The following is a 27,875-nucleotide window of genomic DNA, read 5'->3' as shown; positions in this document are numbered from 1 at the left end:
CCTGCTCCTGCAACACCCCAAAATACCTCCTATGGTGCTTCTGGGATAGAGGAGACCACTGGGAATAGCTTTGGGTGGGGGGGAAGGGGGTCTGGAGAAATGTTGAAAATCCCCCTTCCCCCAATGGACACAAGCCTTAGGTGGGATACAAGCCCTAATGAAAAGATATGTATACAGATTTTAATTGTTTTAGATGAAGTCCAGAATTCTAATTATTGATTTTTTTTAAAAAAAATCTTGTTTACATGGGAATGTAGCATTTACACATTGCTTCCGAAATGTATACTATTCCTGTAAAACTGAGTAAGTTTCTGAAATTTTCCTTAGAAACCAATGATTATATAAACTACAGTTTATATAAATATATTTTACATATATTTGCTCATCATATATTCATTTCATATTGAAATGTGTTTGTTCAACCTGAAGACATCCATAACTGCATCATTGTCTAGTGGAAATGAAGGTCAAATGAAAATTATAATGGAAGACATCAAAAGAAGATCTGAACATACCTAAAAGCCTCAATGATATATGCACTAGTAGGAAGGTTTCCAGGGGTGCCTGGCTGCCATGACAAGGTGACACTGTTCTTAGTAACATCAGTGACCTGAGGCTTGGATGGTGGCCCAGGAAGGTCATTTAAGTCATAATTTCTGCTGACTGCTGCTCCTCCAGACTCTGTAGGAGATAATACACTACAATTTATTTCTTAAATGTTTATTTTTAAAAAATAAAAACCAAACAACCCATATTGAATATATATTGTTTAATACCTAAATCTGCAATGGGCTAAAGCTATACTTTTAGAATTACTTTTGTGTAAGAAGCAGTTCCTCCATTTATGCCCACTGTATCACAGAATTTATATATTTGGGAAGGAGGGGGTGCCTTTTATATGACAAGCAAAAACCCCACCGTGAAAGCTTTCTTGATATTTGACCATTGGTTCATCTAGCGACATGCTATTTGTTCAGATTGGAAATTGTTTTCAGGGTCTTAGTCAGTAGTCTTCAAACTGATTCATTCAAAAATGCTTTTGTATTATAGAGAGTAGAGATGGGCACAAAACAAACCACGGAACAAAATTCCGTACAGAATGGCTGGTTCATTTGCACCGAAACACACGTTCCATGGGAACGTGTGTTTACGGAACAAATGAATTTTTCCAGCCTTTCCGTGGCCGGGTTTGGAGTTTCACAGACCCCGCGCCAGTTTCAGCCCATCGGCTGAACCCAGCACAGGGTCTGTGAATCTGTCAGCCCCTGCGCAGGAGAAAGGGACTGACTGTTTCACAGACCCTGCGTGGGGTTCAGCCGATGGGCTGAAACCGGCATGGGGTCTGTGAAACTGACAGCTCGTTTCTCCTGCTGCCCAGGCTGTCTGTTTCACAGACCCACAGCGCAGGGTCTCTGAAACGAACAGCCCAGGCAGCAGGAGAAACGGGCTGTCGGTTTCACAGACCCCGCGCTGGAACCGGCGCAGGGTCTGTGAAATGACAGCTTCTTTTTCTCGCTGCTCTGGCAGCAGAAGAAAGAAGCTGTCATTTCACAGCTCCTGTGCCAGTTCCAGGGTGGAGACTGTGAAACTGACAACTCATTTCTCCTGTTGCCTGGGCTATCCATTTTACAGACCCACAGCATGGGGTCTGTGAAACGGACAGCCCAAGCAGCAGAAGAAACAGGCTGTCCGTTTCACAGACCCCGCCCTGGAACCGGCGTGGGGGCTGTGAAACTGACAGCCTCTTTCTCCTGCTGCCCAGGCTGTCAGTTTGTCAGTTTCACAGACAGCCCGGGCAGCAGGAGAAAGAAGCTGTCATTTCACAGACCCCACGTTGGAACCGTCTGGGAAATGACAGTTTCTTTCTCCTGCTGCCAGGCAGCAAAAGAAAGGGGCTGTCTGTTTCAAACGTCTCGCACCGGCTTCAGCAGCTGGTGCAGGGCGATTGAAATGCCATGGGACAACTCTTCCGGTTTGGGATTTATGGAGGTCTAACGCAGCTCCATTTGCGGAGCTGACCGGACTGCCGTTTTAACCAGCCGGAGGGGTGAAAATAACCCGCGGCTGACTGCTCTCAGGCGGGGAGCAGGCAAAGAACGCTCAAGACCCTAGGGTGAGTTAGATCTCGGACGAGGGGGGGCTCTACACAAGGAGTCTCCCCCCTGATCCTTGAGGTCCCACCTTGCGATGGGTCGGCTATAATCTCTGCGGCAGTTTTGGGGCCAATTCGGCTGGCATAAGACCTACATACCCAAGCTTCGATCGGGGAGGGAAGTCGAGAGGAGAATTTAAGATCGAAACAGCGATTACAACCCGAGAAAGCTGAAGAGAAGGTAAAGATCGCTATCTCTTGAAACGGGACAGATTGATAAAAACAGAGAAGAAAGAAAGTAGATTTTTAAACTGCAACAGACTAGTGAAAAGGAGGCGAAGACTCGGCAGGAGTTGTATTTTAAAAGAGACTAAATTTAAAGAAATTATTGCAAAAATTGGACTATTGTTTTGAATACCTGTGGTTTCGGAGCTGTGGGAAAAAGACACCATCGCGAGACCTGCTGTGGGAAGACGGGAGACAGGAAGTGCGTAACAACAATAGAGTGGCTGGAGGGAAGCGGCCCTTGCCGACGGACAGGAAGCAGGGAATCGCCATTTTTGAAAGGGGAAGGGTCGCGGCTTCAGCGGAAGAGGAAGTAGGCCATCTTGGATTACAATAACATAGAGAAACCATAGAGAAAAGACGCCCGACATTTTGGATACAAAAAAATTAATTTTGGCAAAGATTGGGACATTTGAAAAAAAGGAAAACGTTTAAATATACGCCACGGAGCTAAGGAAGAGAGCAGATTCGTGGGAGCAAGCTAAAGCAAGCCCCACGATGTCGAAAAAAGAGTGGCAATCGGCGATAGAAAATTTGGACAAAAAACTTATAGACATGATGAAAGAACTTAAGGACACGAAACTGGAGCTTATTAAAGAGGTCAAAGAAGTTACACAGACAGTAAAGTCGGAGCTGTCAGAAGTGAAAAAAGGCGTGGAAACGATTAGTAGTGAATTACAAGGAACGCAGCAGAGAGTTAAAACAGTAGAAGACGCGATGGAGAATTTAATAGACACGCAACAAACAGAGATGAGACTGGTGAAGGGGAGGATGTCAGTTGCAGAAACTAAACACATGGAGAAGCAGCTTCGTTTTCGTGGTCTGCCGGAAGTGGAAGGGAAGTCAGCGCAAGAACAGATGACTGAGGTGTTGGCTGATTACCTGGGGAAGGAGGAGGAGGAAATTGTGGCTATCCTAGATGTGGCGTACCGTGTGAACTCGAGAATTGCAACCCAGAGGAAACTACCAAGGGATGTGATTGTGCAGTTTACAACTAGAAACATGAAAGAGAGGATTGTGACAAAACAATTTCAAGATCCATTGGAGATTGATGGCAAGACGATTATCATAATGAAGGAACTGCCCAGATCAGTGTTACTGGACAGGAAAAAATATAGAGTGCTAATTCAGACTTTGAAGGACATGAATATCAGGTACAGATGGGAGTTACCGGAAGGAGTGTCCTTTGAGTTTGGAGGGGCAAAAAAACGCATCAGATCTGAGCGGGAGATGGAGAGATTTATCAAGGACAATGAAAAAGACTTACCAACAAAACCATGAATATGGAGTGTAAAGTATTATCTTGGAATGTAAATGGACTAAACTCACCGAATAAGAGGAAAAATATTTTTCATTGGCTACTAAAACAAAAATGTGACATTGTTTGTTTGCAGGAGACCCATATTAGAAAACAGGATGTAAAATATTTAAAATCTGGAAAACTGGGCAAAGAATTTGTAGCGGCCTCTAACAAGAAAAAAAGAGGAGTGGTGTTGTACATAAAAGAGGAGCTGCAGCCAAAATTTGTTATGAGAGATGTGGAAGCTAGATTTGTAGCAGTGGAGTGTAATTGGAATTTAAAGAGAGTGTTGGTAGTCGGACTTTATGCACCTAACGGTGCAAAGGAAAGCTTCTTTGAGGATTTAAGGAAGCATTTAGACGATCTTGTATATGACCAGATAATTCTTGCTGGAGATTTCAATGGAGTGACAGAGTTGGAACTAGACAAAAAGACTACAACAGCACAAAAGAAAAGAGGACTATTGCCAAAGCTTTTTTTTGAGTTGATTCAACAAGAGACTCTCGAAGACGTATGGAGGAGAGAATATCCTAAAACCAAACAGTTTACTTTTTATTCTGCAAGGCATCTTACATTATCAAGAATTGATATGATCTGGGCCTCAAAGGACTTAGCGTTATGGACTAAGGAGGTAGAAATAATGCCGATGGTAGGCTCAGATCACAATCCAATTATGTGGAAATTTGGAAAAAGGAGGAAAAGGAAAGCCTGGAGAATAAATGAGGACTTGTTACAGGAAAGTGAGAATATGGAAATATTGAGAAGAGAGACAAAGTTTTTTATACAATACAACGTGAATAAAGAAGTACCAACCAATAAAGTTTGGGATGCTTATAAGGCGGTTGTAAGGGGCATACTAATGGACTTAAATGGCAGAGCAAGGAAAAAGAAAGAGGAGAAAAGACAAGAGATTGAGGAGAAAATAAAGGCCAAAGAAGCACAGTTAAAAAAGAGACCAGGGAAAAAGAAAATATGTCAGGAAATCAAAATTCTTCAAGAACAGTTAACAGCAATGAGTAATAAAGAATTGGAGTGGAACCTTAAAAGACTGAATCAAAAAGCTTTTGAGGGTGCTAATAAACCTGGGAAATATTTGGCATGGCAATTGAAGAAGAAAAGGGAAAAGAAAATAATAAATAAAATCTGTGAAGAAAACAAAACGTATCTGGAACAGACTACCATTAGTAGAGCCTTTTATAAATTTTATGCTAAGCTGTATAATAAAAAAGAAGTAACCAAAGAATCAATAGCATCATATTTGCAGAAAACTAAACTTCCAGAGATCTCGGAAGTTTGGAGAAACAAGTTGAATTGTGAAGTAACCGATGAGGAAATAAGTAAGGCAATACAATCTGCAAATCTAGGAAAGGCGCCAGGGCCAGATGGACTTACGGCTAAATTTTATAAGACAATGGCCAATGAACTGGCACCATTCCTAAAAGAGGTGATGAATGGAGTTTTTAGGGATCAAAGAATTCCAGACACTTGGAGCGAAGCGAATATATCATTGATCCCTAAAGAGGGCCAAGATTTGACTAACGTGAAAAATTACAGACCTATATCACTACTTAACAATGATTATAAAATTTTTGCGAAGATATTGGCGGAGAGACTGAAGGGGTGGCTCTCGGAAGTCATAGAGGAAGAACAAGCAGGCTTTTTGCCAGACAGACAAATAAGAGACAATTTAAGGACAGTGATCAATGCTATTGAATACTATGATAAGCGTTGTGATAAAGAGGTTGGTTTCTTCTTTGTAGACGCTGAAAAAGCGTTTGACAATTTAAACTGGGACTTTTTGTTTGCCACTATGGAAAAGCTACAATTGGGAGAAAGATTCATCAGAGCAATTAAAGAAATCTATAGAGACCAGACTGCAGCAATTGTAGTGAATGATGAATTGACCAAGAAATTGACGATTAGTAAAGGAACAAGACAAGGTTGCCCGTTATCTCCATTGTTGTTCATTTTAGTATTGGAGATTCTGATGATACAAATACGACAAGATGAGGAAATACGAGGAATGAAAATAAAGGACTATTCATACAAGGTTAGAGCATTTGCTGATGACATAATGTTAATTGTAGAAGATCCATTGGAGAACATGCCAAAAGTGATAGATAAGATCAAGGAGTTTGGTGACTTGGCAGGTTTCTTCATTAACAAAAAGAAGTCAAAGATATTATGCAAAAACATGACTAAGCAGAAACAACAATTGTTAATGGAAACAACGGACTGTGAAGTAACTAGTAAGGTGAAATATTTGGGAGTTGAGCTGACTGCAAAAAATATAGATTTGTTCAAGAATAATTATGAAAAATTATGGACTCAGATAGAGAGAGATTTGATCAAATGGAATAGACTGAATCTGTCATGGTTGGGCAGGATTGCAGCAGTTAAGATGAATGTGTTACCAAGAGTAATGTTTTTGCTACAGACAATACCAATCATCAGAGACTCTAAACAATTTGAAAAATGGCAGAGGAAAATATCAGATTTTGTTTGGGCAGGCAAGAAGCCTCGAGTGAAAGTTAAAGTTCTACAAGATGCAAAGGAAAGAGGCGGAATGCAACTGCCCAACTTGAGACTTTATCATGATGCAATCTGCCTAGTTTGTTTAAAAGAGTGGATGACGTTAAAGAATAAGAAACTATTAGCCCTAGAGGGATATAAAAAATTTTTTGGATGGCACGCATACCTATGGCACGACAAAGTAAAGGTCAACTCGATGTTCCTACATCATTTTGTAAGGAGAAGTTTATATACAATCTGGAAGAAGTACAGAATTTACTTACAAGAAGGAACCCCCTTGTGGGTGGTTCCATACGAGGTGATAGATCCGAGAGCTGTTGATAATGAACAACAATGTTTAACATACAAAGAAATAACTAAAATTGAAGTATCTAAACTTAGAATAAAGACGCAAGAGGAACTATCACCTAATTACGATTGGTTCCAGTACAGACAGATTAGAGATTTATACAATTCGGACTCTGTAAAAGGGGGCATACGAACAGAGAACTCGGAACTAGAGCAGACCCTTCTTAAAGAAGACAAGAAAAGAATATCCAAGGTATACCAAGTACTGTTGAAATGGTATACTGAGGATGAGATAGTTAAAACACAGATGGTGAAATGGGCTATAAATTTCAATAAAGAAATAACAATGGAGGCATGGGAATACTTGTGGAAAACTACAATGAAGACAACGACATGTATCAATATTAAAGAGAACATTTTCAAAATGATCTATCGTTGGTACATGACACCAAAGAAGATTGCGCTAGGGAACTTGAATACTTCTAATAAATGCTGGAAATGTAAGAAACATGAGGGCTCCCTCTATCATATGTGGTGGTCGTGTGAGGTAGCTAGGCAGTTCTGGGGGGAAATAATAAGAGAAATGAGTGAAATTTTACAGTTTCAAATAAATAAGAACCCAGAACTCCTGCTGCTAAACTTGGGAATGGAGGGAATTCCAGCCCATCATAGGACGTTGATTTTTTATATGACTGCAGCAGCTAGACTTTTGTATGCGCAGAAATGGAAAGTACAAGAAGTGCCAACTATTGAAGATTGGACTTACAAATTGCTGTATATGGCTGAAATGGACAAGATGACAAGAAAACTGAGAGATCTGGACTCAGGGCAGTTTAACACAGACTGGGAGAAGCTGAAACAATATCTGGAGAAGAAATGGGAGGTGGGAGGAAAACTGTGGCAGTTTGAGAACTACTGAAGTATAATAAAAGTATAAAAGAGAGGGGTGACTTTACCGGGGGAGGAAGAGAAATGTGAATTTATAAGCAGTTAGATTAATTGATTGAGATATATATAGATATGTATAGGTTAACTGATAGAGAATAATTAATGATAAGGTTTAAACATGAGGATTGACTAACTAACAATATTTTCTTTCTTTGACAAGATTTATATGCACCAAACTGAATGTTTAGAAGAGTTAAATTGATTGAGTATTTGAGGAGTTATATAGAATTACCATAAAAAGATGAAATGAGTAATACATAGAGAACAAATCAAATTGTTTGATTTAAATGTGGGAAATTTTTATGGTTTATGATATATAGGTTTATATAGAAATATTCAAAACTGGAAAATGGGATAAATTGTTTATCTAAAGACGTATAGTTTGGGTGTATAATAAGTAAGGGAGTTAAAGATGTACTGCTTAATATAATGGAGAATGTATATCTGTTTTAGATAGAGGAATTTAATAGAAGTAAGGGAAAAGGGACAGAGGGTGGGAAAGCTGTTGGAAGTCAACAAAAGGGGGGAAAGGGAGGGGGTTAGAAACGAAAAATTAGGGGAAAATTGATTGTAATGTAAAAATAACAATGTTCTAACCCAATAAAAAACTTCAAAAAAAAAAAAGAAATGCCATGGGACAACGAACCACGAACTGGGAAAAGGTCGGAAGTTCATGGTTCGATATTCCGTGGAATGCTACAAACCACAAATCATATGGTTTGGGTTTTTTGTTCCTTGCCATCTCTAGTAGAGAGAGGTCTCAGATGCTCAGCTAGTGATTTAGAGACTTCACTACTATGTTGCCTTCCGTACTGTTGCTTTAAATATGTGCTCCTATGTCGGCCCTAAAATAGCTTATGTTCTGTTTCAGCATTTTTCCAATTGTGTATTGGATTCTTGCTAATGTTATGGCTTTGTAAACTTGTGTTTATTTACCCTATGGCATTGTTTATGAAATTGTCCTTGATACTGACTGAACTGCTCTCATATTATGTAATCCGCCTTCAGTGAGAAAGGCGGACCATAAATAACATAAATGACATTATGTTAAAAATTAGATACTGAACTTGTGATATAAAGCATATTTTTAAGTGACAGCTGCTGAATTTATGCTTGTCATTCAGGCCTTATTTATTTATTTAATATATTTATATTCTGCTTTTATCCCCAGCTTTGTGCAATGGGTCAAACACTTTCAGTATATTCCAAAAAATAGATAGATATGGCTTACCTGTCACATCTAGCACAGCACTCCATGATGTCTCCCCACTTGAACTTGTAGCAACACAAGTGTATGTACCAGTGTCAGATATCTGAATTCAAGGAAATGGTTGAAGGTATTAATGAAAACCTGCATCCGCTTATTCTGTTTTGATAAATGCTTAGTTTTGGAAACTCAGTGAGATTAGCTTGCACTTTACATTTGAATAAATAATACTAGATATTTCACAAATAATTTAAGGATGCTTTGTTTTTAGTAAACTATAATGAAATTACTTAATCTCACAGTACTTTTTATAGTTCCTTCACTCCCTCATTATTATGTCTCAAGTTGGTGATATTGGTTATTTCAGAATAAGATTTCAAAGAGAAAACAATTTCACATAGCTATATTTAGTTCCTTTAATTAATGAATCATGCAAGTGGAATTCATAAACATCCAAGCCTTAGGACTGTACTGCTGTAATATATTTATTAGTTATAAAATTATAAAAGTGTAAATTTAATTTTTAAATCTGTTCCAGCATTTACATCATAAACACAAAGTTTGATACGGAAGGTACTGTTAAGACATTATACCTTTATCATTTGTAACCACTTATCACTAAAATAATAACAATTTGCTATGTCATCTCCGGGGCTACTGACAAGACCTACTTTCTTTGCCCCATTGCCCCATATTTGCACTGCACTTAATTGGGTGCAAAATAAAAATGACATGCTTTGTAGTATCAATGGTTGTTGCCACATTGGCAGTGAGGCAGAATTGTTTCCATTACTGGTTCCAGTACTTGTGTAACCATACTAACGATACTGTTAGAAAACAAATGTGCAATTTCTGACCTGATAATTTATTTCTGCAGGTGGAAGTAATTATTCTGAACCCTTCTTACATTAAATTCTAGCTAATTTACTTTATGTTGGTAGGTACAATGATCAGTGGTTTATTTGTCATCCTTTTATTCTTTCTGTCCATCATCATTCTCTCTCTCTTTTGGGAGGGAGGTGAGGAGAAAACCTTTCAATAGCACTGACTGTTATAATGATGAGGCATCATAAGATCAATGAAAAGCTGCAGTTGGTTGAGTATGGGTGCCCCATGAAGCTCTTATCCTGCTGTTTATGTTAGTTGAGAGACAGAAGCAGATCAGATGAAATGTTGACATTGGTGATAGGAACAGAAAATCATATCCACTCTCAGTGGACTCCTACAGATCTAGAAAGTAGGGATGGAATTAGAGGCACAATGATTTATTGATTTTGAAAATGACTATAAATACATGCTTTAAAAAGAGGATAGTATTTCTGTACCTTCCATTTTCATGAGCATTAAAGCAAATTGGTTAGATATTCCTTGAAAGTAAAAAGTACCTACTAACATACTACCAGTCTATAATATACTTCAATTATATGTTTGCTCTTGAACTTTGGTTATTGTTCATATGCTTTTACAGATACATTTTGAATTGGCTTTGGACAGTACTTTACAGAGGATATGAGTGATGTCCATAGCACAAAAGCAATCACTGTATTTTTAAGCACTGGTTGAAGTAACTTTTTCTTTCCATTCTGCAGGACAAAGCTCAGCAATAATTATGCTGTATTTTCTAATTCAGAACCAAACCCAAATAAAAATTCACTGCCTAGCTATACAGCGTACAAGATATTTCCACAGGTTCATCTTTGAAAGTGATTCTGGATACTTTTATTTAGCTTTAAAGAAGCTTTAGTTAGCAGTCAAATTTTAGAGGCGTGATGTGTAAAACATACATATTTATCAAATCTTATTAGGAGGAGGAAAAATGTGGATGATTTAACTCCTCTTTTGAAGAGTTAAAACCAGGGCTCATTTTGAGGGGGAACACACAGGAACACAGTTCCAGCAGTTCTCCAAAGAGGTCACATATCAGGTGGCCCCACTTACCTGACTTTTGGCAATTTTTGGCTCATTCCGGCCCTGATCTGGGCCCAAAAGGGGCCAAAATGGCAGCTTTCGGCCATTTTGGGCCCCTTTTTGCCATTTTGGGCCCAATTTCAGCCCTGAGTGGCCAGGATTGGTTCCAAAACAGCCAGGATGATGTCAGGGGGTGTGGCATAGGCAAATCAGTTATGGCAGGTGGAGGTGGGACTTTTCCCACCCCATGGGAGGATGGCAAGCGTAGTGAATATTATGAATGACCCGGGCTTTTGGTGGCAGTAGTCACCAGTATGGAGTATCAACACCTTGTTGAGGGGAGGGTGTCATAAATCCTGAAGGGGGAGTTGATAGAAATCAGTGCAACCATATATATGAGTACCATCGCCTTTTTAAAAAACAAAAAAGCACTATGAATGACTACTTCCTCATGGGTCTTTAAGGCTACTGGATTAAACTGTTGCTCTTCTCTACTCAGTCTTTTAAGGGAGCGAACTTAACTGTCTACTAACGAATTAGTGCCATTTTCCATGATACCCTTCTTGTATAAATGTTTAAAAGGGAAATTATTAGCCTTTATAGATCACATGCCTAGATTTATTTAATCAATTTATCATCCTCACTTATTTTTTAGGTTCTTCAAAATGGGCATCAATTTAACTTCATTATAGAGCAGCCAAATGTTTTTGAGGAATGTTTTTACATATTTATGAGCCATCCAAAAATCAATATAATTTTTTTATTTTTAAAGCTTTCTTAGGAAGCTCTTTATTTTGGTTTATTTTGATCTATTTTTAAAGCATGTGTCTAATAAACAAAAATTTAAATGGGCCTGTATAACTAAGCTTGAACACAAATCTGTCCATTTGTAAAGTTGGACACAGACATGTATCTCATAGGCTCCGATTCACCAGAAGCCCTTCAATACTTTGAAAGTTTGTTCGAAATCATCAAGCTTCCATCTTTAATTGCTCCTTTCTAACATGACCGGGGAATCTTGACTATTCAAGCACATTCTTTAATGCAGTTCTACAGTGAAAACACATTAACCTTCATGGCCCAAACCTCCCTTTAGCCTTGAGAGGAGGATAAATTGTTTACTCAAGGAAAGCTAGCATGCATTTTTTAAAAAAATTAATTCCATTTTGTTCCATGGAGGTTAACAATTCATTTACAAGCACTGATGAGATAGTGGCAGGAAAGAAAATAGCCTTTCATTTTTGTACACTCTAGCTGCCTATTTATGAGCTGGCAAAGGGAAAAAAGGAGCAATAATAAAATTAAATGTTAGCACTACTCGTAAGGTAACTAAATAGTTCGTGAACTAAAATTTTAACTGCTTATGCAGTATCTATATTTACTTTTCTGAGCTACACTGCTGTCTCTCTGTTTATATTTATCTCTGTGTCTGCATTCTGTATAGATCTTTGAAACTAGCAAACAACAATTGTCAACAAGACACCATATATTTATAACACATTATAATGTATGGTATCCTCAAACATAAAATAAGACTTAATTCTCTTTTTTTCGACTGCACTTTGATAAATTCACTAATATTTTTCTTCTCTATAACATTCACTTTTTAAGTCTTCCTGGATTTTATGAACAGAAAATATTTTTTAAAAAATTGATCATCTGGTCTACTCCCAAGTAACATTCCTAAGCCATGTGCTTGAATGGGGCTTTTCATTCAGTAGCTGACAATAGTGAATGCAGTGATCATAAAGGTCTTATTTGCAGAAGTGTCTTGATAATAGCAGGTTACATCCACAGTACACAGAGCATATAAGTATATGATTACTTGATAACATTCAATAAATAATTGAACTTAAATCTCAAGATGAAAAACATGCTACTATAGTTTATCACACTCACTCGTAGAGGCTTTATTTGCAAACTTCCTTGGTCCAGTATAGATGTTCGAGGATCTCTACCCAGGAAAGTGAATCCTTCCTTTAACCAGCTGATAACAGGCATTGGGTCACCGGTAGCCTTGCACTTCAGCAAAGCTGTTCCATCTATTGCCAATGTCTGGTTTACGGGTCCCTGAAGAATTATGGGTGGAGGCCTATCTGTTAAAACTGAAAAATAATAAAGTTAACAATATAGATTTCTATTACTGAATCCTCTAAAATTAAAAATCATATTTATTGTATCATGCCTATTGCAAGAGAGTACACACTTCAACATAATGAGTCTTTTTTAAAGAAATAAAGTGCTGCAATACAGGAGACAGCCTCTAAGATAATACTCATTTCTATACAGCATAAACTACTCTGAGCTACTTGTAGGCAGGGGATAAAAAATGTAAACAATGATCAAACTATTTAAAGAAAATTAACAAAAAAATCCTAATAATAATTTCCATGTACACAAATACTGTCATGACCCCCTTGGACCAGACCTCTCACCTACACTCTGATCAGGCCAGTGACTCTGACTAGGGGTGTGCAGCACACACACAAAAAGTTGATTTTGAATCCAGTATCCAGGAATATCATATTTATGAAATATGGGTCAGATTCTCAATTTGGGTTCGGTTTAAACCAGGAATACCTAATATATTCAGCAGTTACTGCCACTGGGGCAAACTCTCTGGGAAGCTGGGGAGAGGCATTATTCAAGGAAACCACCAAATTTGCTGGGAACCTAGTCCTGCCTGTCCACTAAAGAACCCCCACCCTCAATTTCTGGTTCAAAAGAGGGGTCCAATTCTAAGGGCTTCTGAATATTCCCAAGGTTTTCTAGGCAAAGAAACCTTAAGCAAAGGGGAACTCCCTGACCAAAAGCCACTGACCTACAAGGCTTGGAAGAAGAGCCTGAGGAGCCAGGGCTGGGGAACCAGAAAGACCAGAAGGGTCAGGGAGGGCCTGATGAAGAGGCATGCAGTGATTATACACCAAATACTGCCCTGCCAGAGTTTGCAAGTGAGCTCCTGCCACTGGCCTTTGAGATAACAACTAAATCTCTGCCAGGCAGGACAGGAAGCTGTGCAGGAAAAACAGCAACATATGACCCAGGCTGAGGTGGCACAAAGAAGGTAAAGCACCAGGCTGGCTGCATGCCACCTTCCTGTGGATCCACAGAAGAATATTAAGAGTGGTAACTTCTTGCTGCTTCTGTGCTAGAGCATCCATGTTCATTAGAATTAGAGCATTATGTAAGAAACCAGAAAAGAAACCCCAAAGCTATTCTGCTTCCATAAGAATATGCACAACAGGCTCTACTGCAGAGGCGTTGGAGCTGGGGGGGGGGCTCACCCTCAAGGATGACCTGCTTGGTCAGGCAAGGTGCAGGGTGTCCCTCAGAAATGGGGATGGGTAGGTTAAAACACCCTAGTGTCCTCTCTCCCATTGCATAACCTGTCGTCCATCCATCTCTCTCTCCCTCCCCTCCCTCTGACTACCTGGTATCCTTCTCCCTGGCTGCCCTGGGAGGTCCGCCTTCATAGGGGCCACCTTGGAAGATTCTTGCCCCTCCCTCAGGCTCCAACCAATGCCAGGCTCTGTGCCTCCCCCCAGGCTGACTGAGGGGCCAAAGGCCTATCCAAGGGCTCCCAAAGGTTCCCTTCCTATTTCCTCCCCCAGCTTTTCAGAGCAGCCCTGCAGGGCACAGCTGGCTGAGCCTTTCCAGCCACCTCAGCAGGCAGGCCACTGCACCGGTGCTTCCTCCAGTGGTTCCACTCTGGTTTCCAGTAGTGGCAGTGCACCCAGGAGCATTCCATGAGCTGGGCCACTCTCATAGCTGATGAGAAGGGCAGCCACTGGCAGGGGACCTTCTCGGCAGCTGTGGTGTGGCTGGCACAGTCAGAGACCCACTTGTCATGCATTTCCTCAGCCACTTGCTTTTCTTGGCAGAGCAACGGGTTTTTGGAACTTGGGGGCCTTGCTTCTGTGGCCGCTTCTGTGGCCTCGGCACAGCAGTGCCCATCTCTGGCCTTGGCATCTTCACTCCCAGCCCTGACATCCTGGTAGGTGCTGCTCTTTGTGGAGGCCCAGGTAAGTTAGAGGGGGGCAAACCCTGCAACTCCTGACAAGTTGCAAGCATGAACACTGCCACAGAACCTATGTATTGTATGGAGCAAAGCCTTATGTGTTAAGTTTTGGACCTGTTTTGTGGAACAGGTCCAGGAGCCATTTTTCTTCTAGCCATGGTTCTCTAGATCCAACCCATATGTCCAGGACATAAAGAACCATGAAAATAATTTCATTAGGTTGCATTAAAATGCTCTCGAGTGAGAAGACACTTTAGCTTCATGCAACCATGATTCCTGCAGATTTCCCATTCGATATGTGCATCTCCATGCTGTTCCCAAGGGTTTCCTGTTTCTCAGGCACAGCTTTTCAGGTGATCAAATGGATTGCAGGGGGTTAAAACTATGTTTGAAGTTCTTTGGAGTCAAGCTTTAAATCAGTCTCTTTAAAATAATACATTTTCCTGAAAACATATGTGGCAAATTACTTTGAAAAGGAAGTGAGATTGAACATCCATTTCTGATAGAATATAAGGTAAAATAAGAAAGTTTTAAAAAATTAATTGAGCTAACAGGTCTTCTGCACAAGTCAAAGTTGCTCATTGGATCTTGGCCTATATTTCAACTGAACTAGAATAATAAAACAAAATAATATCAATTTCTTATTTTTGACAGTTACTAGTTGAATAACACAGACTTTTCTCGCATTAATTCTTAATGATTTAATCAAGAAAACATCATGTAAAACAACAAGACATAAAAATTCCAACTTTTCAATCAGTTAATTGACTGAACTGCTCTCCAGTGAGGAACAAGTAAATGTAATCAAACTGTCTAACTGCTTACACATTGAATTCTTTCATCACATTTTGAAACCATGAACCCTAATCTTTATCTTAAATGTGTGCATTTGTATGCTTGATTTACTTTATAAATGATTCTGCGACTTGTGAGTGCCTGGCTGCAGACATGCTTCATTCTGCTACCAGATGAAGTAGATGCTCATGTTCACTTTTCATGCAAGAACAATTCCTCATAAATAATTATAGTTTCTTGTATTTACTGAGCCATCTGTTAAGCAGAAAAAACAGCTCTTCTTCCTAGATAACTTGTTTAAAAAGACAAACATCAGATTATAAAAATGAAATTTGGTTGTTCCTACAACTATTGTCATACATCCCAGTTATGTAGTGTCCATACTGTTCAGATCATAATCTAAATGAAAATATTCTGAAATCTAATGCTAAAACAGCAATAAAAGTAAATGAGTACTGAACATAACAAAAATATACTAATATTTGAATTTGGATTTTGAGAGAAAAGTAGTAGAAAAAATAAAACTGAAATATTTGTTTCTTTTTGGATCCTTTTTGGATTTCACATTCACAAAACTGCAGACCAGGGTGAAAATATTCAGTGCAATCCTAAGCAGATGAATATTGACTTCAACGAACTCTGCTTTGGGTTATGATGGTAATCTTTCTAGGATATATTAACGGATTCATTATAGTATTTTTAAAGGAAGTTTTGGATTGTCCCCAGTTAGGATATCTGGAATAACTCTAAGTTTGAGATCCCACTAGTCATCTAGGTAGTAACTTTAGATTTACTTCCTAGTCATCTAGGTAGTAACTTTAGATTTAAAAAGGCCTATGTTAGATAACTATTTAACTTTTTGTAAATTCAGTGGTTCTGAGACAGATGGCTGTGGTGATATTTTCAAAACTTGTTTTTTAAAAGATGGGGAATTCCGCATGATCAATTTTGATCGGACTTTCTGAGCAGTCATGCCGCGGTGGAGTCCTACGAATCCACTTCTCCCCGATTCCACATTAGGCTTTTGTTTCGCACATTTCATCGGCTCAAAGTCCATCATGTGGAATTTTTGACAGGATAAAAATCGATTCCTCATCGCTTTTTCCGGGGGAAGTGTCGAATGATGCACATCTTCATTTTTTTTAATCCCCCCCCAAAAAAACGTTGCTACACATAAACGTTGCATCAAACCAACACATTAGAAAAAAATTTCTCACAAAAAACCGTTGCTACACATAAACGTTGCATCAAATAAACATATTGGATAGGCCAGAGCACTTCCCGTGGATATTGTGGAAGAGTAGTGGCTACTGACATTTGGAGGGAAAATTGTTACCAATGACCCCGCGTCGATCTTTCCCGCTTTCTTCGTGAGCGGTGTGGTTTAGTGATAGGTGTTGTGTTGAGGACGGTCTCTTTCTCCCTCGATGAAATGCCTAGACCACTAGTTGAACGCTGAAGTCCCTCCATCACACTTTCACTCTACCTCAGAAGCTGTCAGCTGTCAGCGAGCAACAAGTAACAAATTTGTCGTGTTGTAAAATGGACCCATTATTGGTCAGCTGTTGTCATGTGACACAGGATATGTTTCTGCATAGATCTGTAGAAACGTTGCAACGTTTTTTTACATTTTTTTTTAAAAAAAGAGGGGAAGGGAAAGGGTAGTGGGTGTAGCTTAGAAAACATGATTGGCCAATCAAATTAAGTTGATTCGAAGGGCAAGAGAAAAGAGCAAGGGTGGGGAGAACATCGGATAAAGAATTCCGCATGATTAAAATTCCTAATCTGCTGCGCATGGACAAATAAGTCGGGGGAAAGCAGGATGGAAAAAAATGGACAAAACGTGCAGTGACTTCGAATCTGCTGCTAGGATTGCCTTCCCACATGTGGAAACACAAGAAAAAATCGAGGTCATTTAGAAGCTGAAGCAGGGAAAACCATTCATGCGGAATCACCCGATATCTCTCTTTGGCATCTGATTAGTTTTTACTGCTCAAATAAGTAGACCATAATCCTTTAAATGTGGCTGATCAATAAAGTAATTGAGAGTCTCCTGACCAGAAGAAATCTTCATTTTCAAGAGTATTATGGTGAAAGAAGATTACAGGTTTCCATGACACTAAGGCCAAAGGTTAAATGAACACTTAAGGGTTTCAGTGATCTGAAGACAACTATATTGGCTTCATAAGCATAACTTGTAAATCCTCAGCTCAAAGTTGTGAAATTTTCAGTTATTGTCAGATTTTTTTGAATACCTCACCATGTAGGCTTCTCAACACCTTTCAATGTTTTGAATACATTTTTAAAGAGACAGTATGCATAGGTGCAGCAAACCTTGCTTTTAACAAATAATTATGAATATTTATTTCATGTCTAAAGACATTTCCTTTGTCTGTATTCACATTCCAATTTCAAACCTATGAATGTTTCTTCTACTGCCCTTACTATTACCACTTCAATGCCGTAAGTGACGAGACTTACGAACATGGAAAGCTATCTTATGTTGAGTCTGACCATCAGGCAGGCCATCTGGCTCCGTAATGTCTAATCTGGTGCATCTCAGGCAGAGAAAGACATTTTGACAGCTTAGTCCAAGATCTGCAGATCCCAGAAAGTGAACCTGGTAAGTTCTTCATGCCAAGCCTGTGCTCTACCACCAAGCAATGGTCCCTTCACCACTTTATTAAAATTAAACTTGCACCCCAAAGTTTCTCTAAGGATTCCTATAGCTGAGTATATGTAACCCCTATGAACTAGTTGGTTTAGCCCAGTAAAGCAGAGTCAGTAACTAAAGCCAGGCAGCTGAGGAGGAAGCTTGTTGTTGGGAAGCTTGATAATAATTTGCTCTTATGGCCTTGAATAACGTAATCAGAAATGTTCTATGTAAGAAACATCCAAGAATAGCCTTTAAAACTCTTAAGCTAAGAAAACAGCAAGGAGGCTTTAAATACCCTGATCTAGAACTCAATCAGACAGCCACCAGACTATTCAATACATTACAAATTGTAATTACAGCAAATAAGACTGACTGGATCGCAATCTTGGAGTCAGAACTTAAACATTGCAATATACAAAATATGTTTTGGAACACAAAAAAAGATCGACCCCACAAAATAGAAATGTTCTATGTGAACAATTTTACTAAAAGTGGTATATGTGTATTGTGTTTGGTTGGTGTTATTACTGGAATTGTATTGTTCTTGCAGGGCTGTAATTTCCCACAAAGAGGACAGAAGCCTGGATTCCAGTTGCTTCATAATTGGAAGGATTGTGGCAAAGGACTCTATCATTTGGTGGAATCTGACAAGTTGCACTGTTCACCTTGAGTAGTTTTCAAAGACATCGTTGGTTGAAAGTTTCTGTATGGTTGCACTTTTGAGTTTGTTTAAAGGAAAAAAAATCGTTGTATTGTACTAATTGTTAAAAGGTTTGCATTTTTTTCTTAACTTACATTTGTGTGAAAGTTTGCTTACTAAGGGCCAAGCTACACATGACGAAAGACACTTGCCTGGCAAGTGGATTGAGTGGAGGGCAAGTGAACAGGGAGAAATACACTTGCCATTCAAGTGTCATTTGTCACTTGTAGCTTGGCCCTAAGAATTGCCCTAGTCTAAGCCAACTGAAATTAATGGGCTTAAGCTGAAGTAACACTACATAGCATTGCCCTGATATACTATTAGGATTGCCAACTCTGGGTTGGGAAATTTCTGGAGATTTGGGTGTAGAGCCTGGGGAAGGCAGGTTTTGTGGAGGCAAAGGATCTCAGTGGGGTATAATGCCATAGAGTCTATCATCCAAAGCAGCCATTTTTTCCAGGGGAACTGATCTTCATAGGCTGGAGATCAGCTGTAATTTTGGGAGATCTCTATACTATTTAAAGAAGGAAAAAGTGTTAGTCTTTTTCTACAGGGTACCACAGAAAAGGATACTACTTCTTAATGACAAATATGACTTATATGCATAAATAGCAATTAGTGATATACTAGAAGTATAAAACGATAATACATTCAACCAACAACAGTGAATGATAAATAAATAAATAAGAAGAAATTGAGTTTGGCTTTTAATATTAAAGTGCACTGAAAAAAGCTAAACTGTATAGAATTAATAATTGAATTTTCTATATTACTCTCATGCTGACAGGTATATTGAAGCTTTTAGTATATTTGCATAATGTGCCATTATAAGACTGAGATGCTTCCTAATTTTCTTTTGACGAAAATTGCATGGATTGTCTTAAATTTTAAAAATGATTTCATTTTTCATGAGATGGAGAGAAAATGTACTTATATGGTAGTGTTTCAAGAAAGTATATCTGACATATTAAAAACCACTCACCACAATCCATAATCAGCAAAATTATCAGTCAGCTCAGCATATTTTATCACGGTTAGTACCTCCCCTCATATGAACACTTGTGCTAAAAATATTTCCAATAGTCTTCAAAAGGTAACAAATGAAACGTAGGTATACAAGGTATAATTATACACTTGCTTTTCTGCTCATGTCATGTGTTTTTGTTCTGCCCTACCATTTGAAAATTGCAGAGCATCCAAAAATGCATCTAAAATGAAAGTGATAAGTTATCTCTGTTATTAACTCATTAACTAAAGAATGCGGCCCTTCCCAGTTGGCAGCTAAGCTGCTGAGACTGGGGGCCGGGTTTGCCGCACCGGATGGGGAAAAGGCAGCCGTTTCCCGGCCATCCGGGCATTGCCTGGGGGGGAGAGCTGAGGGCTTATTAGCCTGCTCCGCCCATCCTCGCCCTCAGTAGTCGCCTCGTGCTCGGCCCACCCACCTCTCCCTTTATGCAGTGCAGGATTAGCCGGTCGCTGTTTATCAAGGCCAGGTAGGAATTTTTTCTTCTTCCCTAATTGGCACACCAGGGGAGTGGTTTTTCATCTACCTTGCACTGTGGGAATTGTTAACAAGGATGGTGTGGTGATGTAAATAGTTGGCCACTGGCAGGATAGGATAAAATAAGCGGGCCGGTGACCCCCTTGGCGCATTCCCATTAGTCGGGAATTGGGGGTCTGTCAGGAGCGGCTGGTGAGGCTGTACGGCTGCCAGCTGCAAGGGCAGACTGCCTGGTGGGGAACCCTGGACAAGGCCGCCTCCAGGCTCCATGGTTGTGGGGGATGGAGCTTCAAAGGGGAACCACTTGCCTGGCTGCCGGGTCCCAGCCATCCTATGGATGGAACACCCCCGGGGCAGCAGGGGCTCGCCCAGACAGGTCAAGGCGGAGGTCCAGGGGGACCCCAGAGCTTGACCTGTACCGCAGTTAGATCCCTTGCTGCAATGACAGGTTATGTTATGTTGTAGTTAATAAAGTGGCCCTTATTATATCCCAACACTGTCTCTGTCTTTTATTCCAACTGGGAGGGGGGCAAAAAAAGTGTGTGCTAAGAAGAAAACCTGAGATCACCAGCTGAACACCAGAAAGCTAATTCAAATTATGTGCCAATGTTACATTTGGAATAAATTAGTTATTTTACTTTTGTAAGTAGCCTCTCATCAATATCAACACAGAGCAGGGATTTAAAAATCAGGAATGACTTCATTAACAGATATAATCCTGTAGAGCCATATAATACTGAAGAGGCCTTATGATATAGTTTTTCAAACCACGAACTGAACTCATACGTAGGGGTGTGCACCCAAAAAAGATTTGGGTTTCCCACTTTAGGTTTATCCAAAGCAGGAAAACAATTCAGAATGACCCGGATCCCGAAACAACTTTGGTGTGCTGTAGCCGAGGAAATTGGTAAATTTAACACATAGCCAATAGTTATGAACAATGGTCTCTCTAATCACTTTCAGCTTGCTTCAAACAGCTTGTCTCTTGCTTAAATTTAACACTGTCTGTTATCCTTAGCTAATTGAATTTATGTAGACCAAGGAAGTTGTTTTAGGACCGAGGAAATTGATTATTAACTAATAAGTGTTATAATATTGTTCTGATTAACTAACATTTAGAAAGATTAAATAAAATCCTTCTTCAAAGTAAAATATAGCTGTGAGGTTGACTCAGCTAGATACTGTTGAAACAGGAAGCTTGTAGCTCGGGAAAAGAGGAAGTTACAGCATTGTGTATCTCAGAATAGACTGCTTGAAAGATAAGACTGATGATTTAGGAGAATTTGTCTGAATTTATGCCACACTCAGAAAAGGTCATGTCTGGGGCAATGATCTTGATGATGGAGCTAGATAATGATAAACAAATTATAACCGTTAGCTAGTGAATGACCATCTTCTGTGACGTAACTGTAAGCTGTGCTATATCAGAGAGGTTGCTTCCTTATACTGGAGCTCAGTTCTTTGTGGTGATAGCCACACTGGGCTCTGCCGACAATAAACATCATTCCTTCCTGAAGATTCTGTTTGGTCTCAATTCTTGGGAACACGAAACCCTGCTACATTTTGGGGGCTCGTTCTTCCGGGATTGAGGGGACCATTGGGGTGCCCCCTTGACCCCCAGTCCATGGCCGCTGGTTCTAGACTGGTAGTGGACCTGTGGGCGCCCCCTGAGTTTTTCAGGAGCAGGCCCTGCCTTCCTCGGGTGTCAGCGGTGCGCCACTGGGGCGTCAACGACCCAGTGACGGAATCAGGAACGAGTGATCCAGGAAAGTCCCGGGACAAGTAAGTATGGAGTAACTGGGGTTACCGTTTCCTTTTGAAACGAAGAGGGGCTTGATCACCCCCTAGCACGGCCCAAGTAGGGGAGTCGGTGGGACTCTTCCGAACCCGCTGTTGCTGTAGGTACTGGGTTGGAAACTTGTCGTGTGAATGACACGAGTGGAACGCCCTAGGGCGATCGGTGTATTGAATCTCTGAGACGCAGTTCCTGGCTGGGCGACTTCATCAGGTCGTCAAAGACGAGAAGCGTTTGCGTAGGGACCCCTGAGAAACAGACCCCCTACTGTTTCTTGCTGTTATTTGTTCTCCCTAGTCTGTCTTGTCTTGTCTGGGCTCTGTGTTGATAATGGGTGGTTCATGCTCATCCCCAGAAAATACCCCCCTGGCATTGATGTTGAAACATTTCCAGGAGGTGTGTGGAGGATGGGTTCAGTCAGGGGAGAATCCAACCCCTGAGCTGTTGGAAATTTTCTGTACCTTAGAGTGGCCTACATTTGATTTAGGCAGGCCAAAGGAAGGGACTTTTGATGAAACAACTGCCCTAGATGTTTATCACTTTACTCTTAAGTATCATGATGATCAGATTATATATGCACAGTCATGGTTTGATACTTGTTTGAATCCCCCTCCCTGGGTTAAGAACTGGCCGGGGTACCGGGCTAGGAAGAAGGAGGTGCAGCTTATGGCCCTAGGGAAAGGAAGGAGGATAAATCCACAGTCAAGAAGGCGACCACCAAAGGGAGGCATTTATCCTGTGGTGCCAGTAAAGCGAGATACTGCCTGCCCCACTGCCCCTCTAGAAGCTAGACTCCAGCCAAAGGCTAAACCTGTTAAACAAACCCAAGAAGAAGAGGTGCCCCCACCACCATATGCTCCCTCACTGCCTAGAGGAGGAGAGAGAGTGGAAGGGCCTGTAAAAGAGCAAGTAGGGGGATCTGTGGGTGGACCAAGAAACGCCTCCAATGCTATCCCTGCCAAAACCAGATCTCAGACACGGAAAGAAGATGCAGAGGCAGAAGATGAGTATAAAGATATCCCAGAGCTAGAAAAAGAAGGGGAAGAGAGCAATGTCTATCCCTTGAAGGAAACTAAAGCCTGTCCCTTAAGAGAGACTATGGACCCTCGCTCTGGGACCTTGCACTTAATATATATACCATTTACAACTACTGATCTGTACAATTGGAAGACTCAAACACCTCCATTCTCAGATCAGCCAGAACCGGTGACTACTTTGTTTCAGTCCATAATTAATAGCCATAAACCAACTTGGCAGGACTGTAACCAGCTCCTGATCACGTTCTTCAATACAGAGGAACGCAAACGTATTATACAAGGAGCTAGGAAATACCTAGCAAAGCTAGTGAAAGAAGGGGAGGATGCAGAAACAAAAGGTGAAAGAGGCATTTCCTATGGCAAATCCGAACCGGGATGCCAATGAAGAGGGAGGCATGGCTAAACTAACCAGGTACCAGCAAGCCCTGATGCAAGGGATAAAGGCTGCAGGAAAAAGAAAAATACAAGAGTGTCAACAAGAACCAAATGAGCCTCCTGGTGCTTTTCTAGAAAGGGTCTACCAGACCTACCGTCAATACACTCCCTATGTCCCAGAAGCAGAAGAAAATAGAAGAATGGTTTTGAACACTTTTGTCACCCAAGCAGCAGGGGACATTAGAAGGAAAATACAGAAGCAAGAAGGGTTCCTGGGAATGAATATAGAGCAGCTGCTTGAAATTGCCCATAAAGTTTTTTCTAATTGTGAACAGGAAGCACAAAGAGAGACTGATAGGAAAATGAAAAAGAAGGCAGAATTGCTGGCTGTAGCACCGGCCCAGCAGCCCCAACAGGGACAGTACCCCCCTGGAAGGGGACGTATGGGGGGTACCCTGAGAGAGAGAAGAGGAGGCAGACAGCCCCTAGATTTTGAAACGTGCGTGGTGTTTTAAAAGAGGGCACTGGAAAGATGAGTGCAAAGAGAGGCTACAGAGTATCAGGGGATGTGGAAGAGGATGAGATGATAGAAGAAGGAAGAGATGGGACCCCCAGAGCCGAGGGGAAGTCCGAAATGGAATGTATAAAAGATGAGGACCAGCCATGGAAGCAGCATTAAGAGAGAACAAATATGGATGGCAAATAAACTCTGAATGGGACGAAGAATGGGAGGCATAGGCCAGACTGAGCACCTTCAATCTTGGCCCCCAGGAGCCCATGGTTAAAATTTGCATAGGGAGCCAAAATATTTCTTTCTTAGTGGACACTGGAGCTGAACATTCAGTAGTAACTCAGCCAGTAGTACCAGTGACAGATAAAACAATCATTGTAAGGGGATTTGTTATGAGGCTACCCAGAAGTTGCTAAAGGTGCTATACAAAGCTGACTACAAAGTGTCACAGAAGAAAGCACAGCTCTGTCAGCCCCAAGTAAAATATTTGGGATTTGATATATCAGAAGGAATCAGGTCCCTGGGCCATGAATGCAAGGAAGCAGTCTGCTCCATTCCAGAGCCCTCCTCCAGAAGGCGAGTGTGAGAATTTCTGGGGTCTGCAGGGTATTGCCAAATTTGGATTCCCAACTTTGCAGAAACAGCAAAGCCCCTTTATGAAGCTACAAAGGGGGGAGAATGGGATCCTTTTTCTGTGGGGAAAAGAGCAGAAGCAAGCATTCCAGACTCTTAAAGGACAGTTGCTGGAAGCCCCTGCCCTGGGTCTGCCAGACCTTATGAAGCCTTTTTGCTCTTCTGTGCATAAGAGGAATGGCACAGCAGCTGGAGTATTAACCCAGCATCTGGGAAACTGGGAGAGGCCAGTAGCATACCTGTCTAAGCAGTTGGATGCTGTAGCAAAAGGCTGGCCAGCTTGTCTCCGTGCAGTAGCAGCCACAGCAGAGCTAGTCAAAGATTCGCAGAAGCTGACTTTGGGACAGAAGGTCTGTGTTAAAGTCCCACATTCTGTGCTCGCCCTGATGGACTACAGGGAAGAGATTCGTTCACAAATGTATGCATGACCACGTATCAGGGATTGCTGAAAACCCACAAGTGGAGCTAACTGTAATTAGTGCTCTCAACTCAGCATCCTTACTACCAGTAGATGAGGAGAGCCCAACCCTTGATTGTCTCCGAACCACTGATGAAGTTTACTCTAGCCGAAAGGACCTGACTGATGTCCCATGCCAAACCCAGATATTGATTATTTTACTGATGGTAGCAGTTTTGTTGAAAATGGGGTCAGAAAGGCAGGCTATGCAGTGGTAACCTGGACTAAGAATATAGAAGCTAAACCCCTGCCCCCTAATACCTCTGCTCAGAAAACTGAACTTATTGCGTTAACCAGAGCCCTTCAGCTGGCAGAGGGATTGAAAGTTAATATTTGGACTGACTCTAAATGTGCATTTCCGACCCTGCATGCCCATGGAGCTTTGTATAAAGAAAAGGGCCTCATTACTGCTTCAGGGAGAGGAATTAAAAATGGACCTGAGATTTTGCAACTGCTCCAAGCCGTAAATGCCCCACTGAAAGTAGCTGTTATGCACTGCCGTGCCCACTAGAAGCCACTGAGCCCAGTGGTAAAAGGGAACCGTCGGGCAGATGAAGCAGCTAAGGCGGCTGCCAGGGAAGAGTATTTACAGTCGTTGAGTCTTCAGTGCCCTCTCTTCCAAGTCCAGATGTCTGATTGGACTCCAAAGTATTCCCATGAGGAGGAAGACTAGGCTAGTCCTCAGAATACCCAGAGATGTGATGGCTGGCTTCAGTTTCCAGATAGAAGACTCTTTAAGCCAGAATCAATTGCTCATGCAGTAGTAAAAGCTGCCCGTGAAGCCACTCATTATGGAAAGTCAGCAATAGCAGAGTTACTAAACAAGGACTTGTACATTGCTAAACTACATGGACTGTGTGCAGCTGTTTCCAGAAGTTGTGTCGTGTGTGCCAGAAACAACCCCCGACAAGGACCAGGTCCACCTCCTGAGTTCCAACCCCCGGGGTCTCTGCCATTTCAGTCACTAGTTGTAGATTTTACTGAATTGCCACGGTACCAAGTATTCCGATACTTGTCAGTGTTTGTTGACTCATATCCTGGGTGAGTAAAAGCATTTCCTTGTAAAACTGAAAAGGCCAGAAAGGTAGTTCGGTGTCTCTTAAAGGAAATTGTAGGACGGTGGGGTCTGCCAGCAGTTATTTGAAAATGTCCCCATTTGAGTTAATGTTTGGTAGGCCACCTCCTATTTTACAAGGTGTTACAGGAAACCCTTGTCAGTTGGGAGATCTGAGACTCAGGGAACAAGTTATAGCCCTGGGTAAAACTTTGCAGAAAATTCAAAAGTATGTAGAAAAACAATAGCCTTTGCCAGTGTTTAATCCAGTCTATAAGTTTCAGCCAAAAGATGAGATTTGGGTAAAGGACTGGCAAGTAATTCTAATGGGACCTAAATAGAAGGGCCCATACACTGTCCTGTTAGCAACTCCCACTGCTGTAAAGGTAAAAGGCATTGCAGCTTGAGTTCATTGGACTAATATTAAACCTGCTGCCACGCCTTGAGTTTCAGAGATCTGTCCAGACGATGCCCTCCGTCTCTGACTGAAGAAGCTACCCTCTGGATCTCAGCCTACCGGAAAAGGCTGAGATTCACAGGCAACAGTTCCGGGGCCTGGTACCTGAGCACTCCAGAAGGCTGTTCAGGTTCTGAAGAAGCTCTGGTCTAGCCACTCCTGGGCTGGCTAGTCTACCCACAGCTGAAGCTTTGATCATCGGTGGACTACAGTAACAGTTAATGTTTTTTTTTGTGTTTTCTCCTATACTTTTACTGGTTGTGCACTTTTCCCGTGTTTTGTTTTCCTTTTCTATTGCTTCTATAAGTTTAGGACAGGTATCCAAGAAATAGTTTGTCCTGACTGTGGCTGTCAGCATTATAATAATACACCTTGTCCTCGTTGTTTCCTGTCTACTCCTCCTGCTCTCCCACTCCAGGAGATGCCATCATAAAAGAGGCATCCTAACATTATATCCAGACTTAATTTCTGATCAATGTCATCATAAGTATCTTGCTGGTGTGTGTTATCTTAAGGGAAAGCTGGTAGAAAAGGCTTTGCTCTTAGTGGGGGTGTGCTCTAACTGAAATTATATTTCTTCCTTATTATATTTCATGCATTATTTGCTTAATACAGTCTACTGTTTCAAAAATTGACAATGTTAGCAACTCCAGTGTCGCCTCTGCCCAGTAAGGGAGCCCCACCTGCGGCCCAATTACTGACACTGTCCCCAGAAAGGGTGCGCTTACTTAAAATGCGCAGCTTAGAGTCCTCAGGACCTGATGAGGAGGAGGGGGCGTATTGACCCTAGAGGGAAGATATACTGTTATTGTTCAGCCTCTTCTGCTTCGCTATCAAGGCCGAAAAGGGGGGAAATGTAGCCGAGGAAATTGGTAAATTTAACACATAGCCAATAGTTATGAACAATGGTCTCTCTAATCACTTTCAGCTTGCTTCAAACAGCTTGTCTCTTGCTTAAATTTAACACTGTCTGTTATTCTTAGCTAATTGAATTTATGTAGACCAAGGAAGTTGTTTTAGGACCGAGGAAATTGATTATTAACTAATAAGTGTTATAATATTGTTCTGATTAACTAACATTTAGAAAGATTAAATAAAATCCTTCTTCAAAGTAAAATATAGCTGTGAGGTTGACTCAGCTAGATACTGTTGAAACAGGAAGCTTGTAGCTCGGGAAAAGAGGAAGTTACAGCATTGTGTATCTCAGAATAGACTGCTTGAAAGATAAGACTGATGATTTAGGAGAATTTGTCTGAATTTATGCCACACTCAGAAAAGGTCATGTTTGGGGCAATGATCTTGATGATGGAGCTAGATAATGATAAA

General features: G+C 40.9%; 1 protein-coding gene across 1 annotated transcript in view; it reads right to left on the bottom strand.

Moving 5' to 3' along the window:
* ROBO2 (roundabout guidance receptor 2) overlaps positions 1 to 27,875 on the bottom strand; it is an 892,879-nt gene that overhangs the window by 179,056 nt on the left and 685,948 nt on the right. The window contains exons 10-12 of the mRNA XM_054974970.1: positions 12,460 to 12,665; positions 8,677 to 8,758; positions 516 to 681 (exon numbers count right to left, since the gene is read on the bottom strand). Coding sequence (XP_054830945.1) covers positions 516 to 681; positions 8,677 to 8,758; positions 12,460 to 12,665 — 454 coding nt within the window. The remainder of the gene's footprint in view (positions 1 to 515; positions 682 to 8,676; positions 8,759 to 12,459; positions 12,666 to 27,875) is intronic.

This window comes from Eublepharis macularius, chromosome 3, assembly GCF_028583425.1.
Source record: "Eublepharis macularius isolate TG4126 chromosome 3, MPM_Emac_v1.0, whole genome shotgun sequence".
Lineage (NCBI taxonomy): Eukaryota > Metazoa > Chordata > Lepidosauria > Squamata > Eublepharidae > Eublepharis > Eublepharis macularius.
The sequence above is the reverse complement of the archived record's forward strand: the minus strand, read 5'-3'. Positions and strand labels throughout refer to the sequence as shown.